This window comes from Acartia tonsa, chromosome 3, assembly GCF_053477335.1.
Source record: "Acartia tonsa isolate MP-2025a chromosome 3, ASM5347733v1, whole genome shotgun sequence".
In the NCBI taxonomy this organism is placed as follows: domain Eukaryota; kingdom Metazoa; phylum Arthropoda; class Copepoda; order Calanoida; family Acartiidae; genus Acartia; species Acartia tonsa.
In genome coordinates, this window is record NC_137262.1 from 14,564,781 (window position 1) to 14,574,259 (window position 9,479).

The 9,479-nt window shown below is 33.5% G+C and overlaps 1 protein-coding gene across 1 annotated transcript; it reads left to right on the forward strand.

Annotated features, from left to right (window-relative positions):
- Window positions 1-375: 375 nt before the first annotated feature.
- LOC145313415 (chitin synthase chs-2-like) lies at window positions 376-7,547 on the forward strand. The gene is made up of 8 exons (XM_080152794.1): window positions 376-465; window positions 1,062-1,102; window positions 1,557-1,653; window positions 2,028-5,646; window positions 5,727-5,797; window positions 5,940-6,003; window positions 6,651-6,699; window positions 7,293-7,547. The coding sequence occupies exons 1-8, from the start codon at window positions 412-414 to the stop codon at window positions 7,429-7,431; spliced, it is 4,134 nt and encodes a 1,377-aa protein (XP_080008920.1). The 5' UTR covers window positions 376-411; the 3' UTR covers window positions 7,432-7,547.
- Window positions 7,548-9,479: the final 1,932 nt, after the last annotated feature.

Here is a 9,479-nt window from a genome sequence, read left to right on the forward strand (position 1 = left end):
TTTTAACAGTATATATATTCCAGGGATCTAAAGGGATAAGACAATGGCCAATAAATTGATTTACATATCCCCAATGTTAATACAAAAAATTATTCCTTCTGTAGATTACAATTAGTCGTTGAAACGTTGGAACACTCAATAAACCAACCAATCAAAATTCATCAAAAAGTCCCCAAAGCTGTTAAGCCAACGTATAAGAAACATTATTATAAACTTTGGGAACTAGTGTAATAAATAGCAAATTGTCCCCTGTCTTATCTGATATATTCATAATATTACATTGCTGATTTTTAAGCAAAATTCCAGATCAAGCAATTCTTATCTATAACCGCAAAAGTGGAAGAATTTCATAACTTTTCTTTCAGTATATGTAATTTTGATCAGTATTCTAATGATTATTGGCCATGAGAGATGGCATCACCAAGTGACACAGCCTTTAACAAGGCTCTGAAATTCATCACTGCTAGGAATTTACATTTTTTAACGTTGTCGATTAAAAAAGCTTTTCTATAAGACTGTTGGACTTTAAAGCGATAAACATTAAAATTAGTAAAATAAGTGATACATTTTTTATAACCCTTCCACCTTTATGTTTAAAATAAATAAAAAATAAGGAGGAGAGGGGTAGTTTTTATCCGGCCCATGAATAACACCTATCTAGTACCCAATCCATCCTCACCTAAAGTAATTTACAAAAAAACTAACCACCCCCCCCCCCCCCCGAATTATTTTTGAAATAAGGGGGAGTAAGGTTATTAGTGCTTACCAGGATAATTTGTGTGAAAGCGTGGTTACGACCGTAGAGTCCTCGAGGTGGTGGTGGGGTTGAATTGGACCAGCTCATTTTTATTTTAGTTTTTAAAAAGTACAATCCCCCCCGCCCCCCCCCAAAAAATAATTTAAAACCTTCCCAGGACCTATAAGAAGCTACATTGTACAAAAGAACAATATTGGTTCAGTGGTTCTGTTTGTCTGTCTGGTAAAGACTGACAGCCAACTTTTATATAAGAAATAAAATAAGTATCAGTATTGTTTGTAAAAGAATAAATTGTAAATTTTGAAGTGTGGTGTTCTGTCTGTCAATATTCTTCACAACCACAAGGTATTTATTTGTATATTCTTTAATTCAGCCACAAAATTACAAAAAGCCACAAGATTAAATATTATTTTTTCTAACCAGAGCTTACCACTCTTAGCGGCGGTTTCCCTCATATCGCACTTACGAACTTTTGATAAGGAGTAGTTGAAGATATAATTTTAGAATCTATAATTCGTTCAAAAATTTTAAATTACGGGAATGGATGATTCGATGGCCCAAAAGTGAAATTACCGCTATTGCTGAATGTTTTTCGCAATTGTTTAACTGTAGAGTTTTAGCAAATATTTTAGCTGGTGTCAGGCAAAAGCAGCCGCACTGATAGTATGATTGATTGCATTCATACGTGTATTTTTACTTACCAAATTATTCATATTATTTATAACCTTGACAAAAATCTAAAGTATCTAAATTTAAAATCCATAGAAAGTCCCCTTGTAAACTTTTGATTGTATTTTAGTAAATTGTCTACTGCATATTTGGTATCTCAAATCAAATACCCCACCTACACAAATACAACCACAACATGTAAGAAGAGTGTGCTTGATTGTGAAAAGGTAGACTGTTATAATGTTTGATTTAGAAGTATTTTTTTTTTAAATATACTTATTATTTGAATAATTTTGAAATTTCAATTGATTTTAGACAATCTATCCTATTATACAAAGTAGTAAGGTTTTTTTTTGTCTGAAGCTTAAGATCTCAAAAACTGAACTGATTGGGTTCTCTATTTTAGGTCCCGTGATGGTTTTTGGCTATTTCATTTCCAGATTTATGTCTTTGGCTGGTTTCAAGCTATTTTTTTGAGCATCTTTCTGCTCCTTTGAATAAATATCCCCTAGATGCTAGGGTTGCTGTCGCTAGTTATTTTATTGATCGTTAAATATTTTTGTAAAGTTAAATTTTCACATTTAAATTTTACTTATTTTAGTTTGAGCACAACTTGACTGTAGAAAATGCATCATCAGCCTGGATTTGGAGCTTGTTTGCAGCCCTTATATTTCCTGAGCTTCTCACCATTCTCAAATCGGGTTTCATTGTCCTCACCCAAAATATCCAGACTCCCCAGCTTAAGCATATTCTTGTCCCAATTATGTTCCAAAGCTTGCATTCAGCAGGCAGCTGCATTCTTTTCTTTGTTGCCCTTCCAGGAATGTCCACAATGAAAATGGTGGCTGTGCTGTCCAGCACCTGCTTGATTCCATCAGTCTTCAGAGCAATATCTGACAGACCAATCTTAGGAAACTGTATCAACTATGTTTGGAAAGCATTTGACATTCTGTGTGTAGCTGCTCAAGTTACCAGCATAGCTATCTGGACATTAGGAGAGAGCAGCCATCAGCAAGCTTGGAGTATACCTGTGGGGCTTATTCTAATCTCTTTTGGCTGGTGGGAAGCTTATCTTCCTTACAACAATGCTGCAATCTGCACTTCTTTCTTTGATTTCCTGAGAACAGTCAGAGATGAGTCACTGCATAGATCAAAACAACATTTGGTTAATTTCATTGTCTCAATATGGAAAATTGTTCTAATAACATCATGTTTGTTCATACTTGTTCCAACTTTACAGCCAGTTCCATCTGTTGGTGATTTATTTTCCCATGTTAAAGGTAAATATAGCATTGAGGAAAGTGTAACATCTATTCCTGGTAGACCACCAAGTATAATGTTAAATGAAACCTATTCTAAATGTATCACAAAAGATGCAGTTCCTTACTTAGCAATTCCTGATTCTAGTGACTGCTCAGGATATTGGGTAAGGGTTTGTCTTGATAAAAAACCTTCACTAACCTATCATCTCTGCCCTGGAAGTACAAAGTATATTAAGAATGGCAAGAGTATGGATTGTGTAAATGCTGGAACTTGTTGTGAAGCTGATTCCTTGGTTGACTGCACTGGAAGAATTAGATATGAAAACTGTGACAATCCTAATCTTCCATCTGAGGATAAGTTCACTTCAGATCCATCAAAATTTAATGAGTGGCATTTTGTGGTTGAGAATTTCTTTAAAGATTTCTATCCAATAATATTTTTAGCAGCCCAGGTATTGTCAACCTTCTTTTCATACCAGCTATCATATTTTGCAATTGAGACTAGATTGCAAATTGTAGGATTCGCCATACCAATGCTTATATCATCTATTACTACACTTGTATTAGCTGCAACAACATGTAATAGCATTTTGAATGACTCCTGTTCTTATGATGATCTGATCCCAGCTGAATTATTCTTCAGATGTTTTGATAAACTGACATCAGAAGCATTCTTTTCTGACTACTGGGTTCTGATACCAGCTTTTCTATCTCAACTTTGGTTAACACAGCATATTTGGACAAAAAAAGTTATTAGGTTGGCTAAAACAGAGATGGTATTTGATATGCCTTACTATGACTCTCTTATTCTTGAACAATCTTTGCTCCTTAACAGAAGAATGGATGATGAGATGGAGGTTCATCAGGATATCCTGACACAAGCTGCCAAGAAAGAATCCAAGATTCTAGGGTGTGCAACCCTTTGGCATGAAACAGAATCAGAGATGCTAGATCTTATTTCATCTTTGTTTAGAATTGATAATTATGTTGGAATTGGTGACAAAGCTGATGATGATTCTTTTACATTTGAGATGCATATCATTTTTGATGATGCTTACACTGAAAAGGGTCATATCAACAGCTATGTTCTACAACTCATCAATCTTCTTGCTAGCAAATCATTGAAACTGACAAGTAAATGTTCTACTCCATATGGAGGAAGGTTAACATGGAATCTGAAGCACAAACTTCAAATCATTTGTCATCTCAAGGATAAGAAGAAGATTAGAATCAAGAAAAGATGGAGCCAACTGTTTTACTTTCTCTACTTCCTTGATACTCAAACTATGAAAGCTGTAGGTCCTGATAACATGACTCTCCTTGATAAAGATAAGGTCAAGTATCAAAATACATTTGTCCTAGCACTTGATGGTGATTCTTCATTTAGAGCAGAAACTATAGTAAAGCTTCTTGATCATATGAAAAAAGATGACAAGATTGGAGCTGTGTGTGGCAGGATTCACCCAAAAGGAGATGGTTTTATATCAATGTATCAAAAGTTTGAATATGCAATTGGCCATTGGCTTCAAAAGTCTACAGAAGATGTACTTGGAAATGTTCTTTGTAGTCCTGGCTGTTTTTCACTTATTAGAATGAATGCATTGTTAGAAAGTCATATCCAACACCTAGCCCCAGCTGTACATGCTTACTCTGAAGTTACAACAAGACCAATGCATTATCTCCAACATGATCAAGGAGAAGATAGATGGCTATGTACACTACTGATTGAGCGTGGTTGGAGGATTGAGTATTCAGCTGTCAGTGACTCATACACAGCTTGTCCTGAAGACTTTGCAGAATTTTTCAACCAGCGCAGAAGATGGACTCCGTCAACTGTGGCTAATCTGATTCAACTACTGACTGAATGGAAAACTCTTGTAAGGCATGGTAACCTCTCTCTACTACATATTATCTACCAAATCCTTATGTTGGCTGGAACAGCCATTGGTCCTGGAAGTATTTTCATACTGCTAGTTGGAGGAATTCAGATGACATTAAGCATAACCTACTGGACATCTTTCATTCTAAATATCATTCCTATCATACTGTTTATCTTAATTTGTGTGCTAAGTACTCCGAAAAATCAAATTCTCGTTGCAAAGGTTCTAAGCTTGATCTATGGATTTGTGATGATCACCATATTGTTTTCCCTGTTCCTGAATGCACTGACAATGTGTCCATTTGCTCCATCAACTCTGAGCTTAATCATTACAGTAGGAGCTTTTGTTGTGGTAGGAATTTTCCATCCATTAGAGTTTGGCTGCTTGATGAATAGTGCAGTTTACTATACAACTATACCCTGTATGTATCTTTTACTGCCTGTATACTGTGCATTTAACCTGGACAATGTTTCATGGGGTACAAGAGAAACAAGTCCAGTAACTCAATACACTTCATTTGCTGAAAAGCTCAAGTACATATTCAACAACACTGAAGAAATTAATCAATTGAATCAAACAGTTCAAGAAGAACTTAGAAATATAAAAGATGAAATTAAGAATCTTAACAAAAACACTCCTGCAACAGTAGAAGATGATGTCACTGACTCTTCTGATAGAACTTGGATGACTGACTTAGAAGGAGAAAGAATCCATCTTGATCACGAAGAAAAAGAAACTCTTAGATTTATTATTGACAAATATTTACAGCCAGAGAATACAAATGAAGCTGCTCAAGCTGATCTTAAGAAGGGTCTTGTTGATTTCAAGAACGAGATATCTCTGATGTTTGTTTTCCTAAATGCTGCGTGGGCAGTATTCATCTTCCTGTTACAGTTATCTTCCGTACAATCATCAACCTTCACCATTGACTGGACTCCTTGTCCGACGGCTGCCAAACTTACAAATCAGACAAGTTTTGTTGAGGGTAATTTGCCAGAGATTGTATATGAGTATATGCCTTTGGATCCTATCAATCTTGTGTTCATTCTTTTCTTCCTGCTTGTGCTACTTTTCCAAGGTAAAGAATCTTTCAATATTGTAAATGAATAAAAAAGTATTTTTTAAAAGCTTGATTAAAATTTATTAATTTTTGTTTAGTCATTGGAATGGTAATGCATAGAGTTAGTACAGTTGGTCACATTGTATCTTATACAACAATTTTCAGCAAGGTAAGTAATTGTAATTTTACTATTTGATATACAGTAGAAACCTTAAGTACGACGACTTTTTCAATACTCTATTGAATTATAGAAAATTTACCTATAGAAACTAGAATGTGGAAATTCTTGAAAAAATAGCATAATATTTTAGGGCGATGAAATGAATATGTGGAACAAAGATGAAGTTAGTTATGTAGATGGCAGACCTACATTAGGTAAATATCTTTTATTTTCAAGAATGATAAAATTATAGTATTTTAGAATTTATACAGTAAATTGTAAAACAGTAAAGGAAAAACCTGAGGTAATTCTATGTGCAATTCCCCGCATGGACCTCAATATATTTTTTTTGTAAAAAGTATTTATGATGCTTATTTTAGGCTAGGTTAGGTTATGTAAAGGTTAGAATAGACCTACAGGGATATTTTTCCCATAGGAAGATGGACCTGTTTGTTAGAGAACCCAACAGTGGCTAGAAATATTTTTTCTCTCCAAATATTACAAAAGAGGGGCGGGGGTGGGGGTAAATAAAGAAATACATTTGAGTGCAAGCTCCAAAAAATGTAAAGTTTAATGTGTGTGTTTTCTATAGTCGTATATATCTATCCTGAAGGGGATTCCTAAAAAAATCCTAGTATATGTGTCACCAAAATTTGTTTTTATGAAAAATCCTTCAAAATCCTCCCCTCTATGATTTTATTGAATTTTTTGTTGATTTTTTTGTTTGATTTTGGAGGATTTTTCACAAAATTTTTTTTTGGTGAGGCAGCGATGCAGCGACCCTAATTTTTAAAAAGAATCCACCTCTGTTTGTGATTTATAATTACCCATTAATGTTAAAAATTTTGTTTTAACATTTCAGGTATAAGCAATCCTGGTTTCAGCGAAATTTTGCCAGATTCTGGAGTAAGGTAAAGTATATTTTACGTGGTATATATAGAATTGATTCCCTGACTAATACTTTTATTTAGATCTCAAAAAAGTCATTAGAATAAAATAAGGATGACAACATACATAAGTAGCGAAGCAAAAACAAACATGGATGGTCAAACATAGAGTGTGAGTTTAGTGCAAAGGTTCAGATGTAAAAAAGGAAATAAATGAATATAGAAGAAAAAAATCACGCAACCTATTGAAATAAGTTTGAATGTCTTTTGAATTATAAACGACAGACATACGGAGAAAGCAGTGCATATTGTATCTTAAATAGAAGCCGAAACAATTAAATTTCCCCTCAAAGCATTACGAACTGATTAGCTAACTGACGGACAGACAAAGATAATTATGGAGTAGCTTCGTAACTACAAAACATAAACCTAAATTTTTGTGAAAAAATAAGTTTTATTTTTCTATCTATAATTTTACCTGTCGAAAAAGAAGACTATTAAAAGCAATTCAGGGCAAATCAAAAATATAGAAATGAAAAGCTAAGAGATTACAGTTCTATTTGATTTGTAGATTTTGAATTGATACTTGTGGATATACCTTTTCTTGTTTATTATAGAATGAGCTCTATACACACAGAAGCTGAGCTAAGTATAGATGAAGTTGATAAAGCCTCGAGTGCTGCAATTCAACTAGACAACAGTGTCATTGAAGCAGCAGAGATTGATACACCTACAGTTACAGTAACAGCTGAATAGTATAAAAAACTAGTTTCATGTTTATTTACTTCATTTTATGTTTCTGATTATCATTGGTTTTTAATATTTATTTCTTTCGTTGTGATTTTATTCTCAATAAAATTTGGATAATTATGCATGTGCTACATATTTTGTTTGAGCATATTTGTTTTAAGCTTTTTGGATTTTTTTTACATAATGCATTCAGCTATTTTCGAACAGTTTCCAGTAGGAAATGATTCTGAGAATTTTTGGATAGAAACAAACCATATTGGAACTCTTTCTTTTATTCTAATTGATACTTTATGTAATTAATTGTTCTTGAGCTACTTGAGTCGATCCTTCCAAGGACCTATGACAAGATACCCTATAAAACAGCACCATAGCAGTTCTGCGGTTAGCGAGACCCTTCAGTGCACACAGTCAGACACAGATCCTATGTGTTACAAGATAAACCATTGATTTGACTTGTTTAAATTGTTGAGTAGCTTCACTCTATAAAACACGTCACGTCATATTTAAAACAGCACCATAGCAGTTCTGCGGTTAGCGAGACCCTTCAGTGCACACAGTCAGACACAGATCCTATATGTTACAAGATAAACCATTGATTTGACTTGTTTAAATTGTTGAGTAGCTTCACTCTATAAAACACGTCACGTCATTTGTTTTATTTCTATCGAACATTTTGGTGAAGTCAAACTGTTTATTAAAATTAAATATATTTGAAGAATGTTAAGGGGGTTTGCAAGGTAAAAAGTAGGGTGTTTTACGCCCACTTAAGACATGCATACCCAAATAAATCTTTGAGCACGCGACTCATGAAAAATGACTGAAAAACTTAGGAATTGAAGCAAATTTTCAAAAATATTTTTCAGTATGGCTTCAAAACCGATTGATATCAGCTGAATTAGAACCGGACCACAGTCATAATGAAAAAATTATGTATAACATCGTATTATAGACAATTTTCCACGAATATTAAAATAAAATTGGTTTTAATCTTATAATATTTTATCTTAATCCGTGGAAAGCTGTCTATAATATAATACGATGAATAACTATTTTTCTCCATTAATCTACACATATATGCAATACATACATATACAAAGTTACAAAGTTTGAAGGGAAATATGATTAAAAGTGCTATAATTTGGGTCGGTCCGTACGTCCATCCGTCTTTTCGATAATTTAGGCATGTTAGAATTGTCCTATATATTTTAAACTTTGTATGGTGATTCCTTATCTGATTGATCTGATTTTTGGAATACTGATTCCTAGGATAACAATGTACAATGTTATAAGTTGATCGTCTCTATAATCAAGTCCTAAAAATGTACGTATGTCCTTACACATTATCCTGCATGTAAGCAGTTTTTCAACTAATTTACTTAAAATTTTGTTTCGAATTTTATACGTTTATATTCTTATTATTCAGTTTAATGAGTTTCACGCTTTGCTATTAAGGATATTTTTATCCTTGTTAAGTATAATGAAGATTGTAAGGAATTTACAAAATTCTAAACAGCTTCCACACTTTTTCAAACTTTTACCCCAAACTTTGTCAATAAACATAATTGAGGGTTTATTAGAAACCAAAAGTATTCCACAAACTTAAACATACTAACTAGATTTTATTCAGGGATTTATATTGTGCACCTTAAAATTTTTAATTGAAATAGCTTAGAGTTTTGTATAAATTTTGAAAAAACAAGGATGACAACGTCCATAAAAAGTGAAACTCTGAAACGGTAGGACAAACTAACATTCAAACTTGTAGAGTGTCTGAACTGAATAATCAGAATATAAACGTATAAAATTCGAAATATTGTAAGTAAATTTGTTGAAAAACTGCTTACATGCAGGATAATATTTAGGGACAACCGTACTTTATAAATATAATCTATAATACAAAGTAGAATGATGTCTGTCCGTCCGTCTGTCTGTCTGTCCGTCCCTTAAGATCTCGGTAACCACTGAATCGATCGGATTCTACTCTTCAGGGAATATACCTACTTGTCCTGTGGTGGTTTTAGGCTATTTTCTTGGGGGGTGGGACACCCCCAACC

Bases quoted from the DNA above. Each gene is read 5' to 3' on its own strand.
- LOC145313415 (XM_080152794.1), top strand. From the start codon at position 412: ATGGCATCACCAAGTGACACAGCCTTTAACAAGGCTCTGAAATTCATC. The intron at 5,798-5,939 runs GTAAGTAATTGT...ATAATATTTTAG, and splicing joins ATACAACAATTTTCAGCAAG to GGCGATGAAATGAATATGTG. The intron at 6,004-6,650 runs GTAAATATCTTT...TTAACATTTCAG, and splicing joins AGATGGCAGACCTACATTAG to GTATAAGCAATCCTGGTTTC.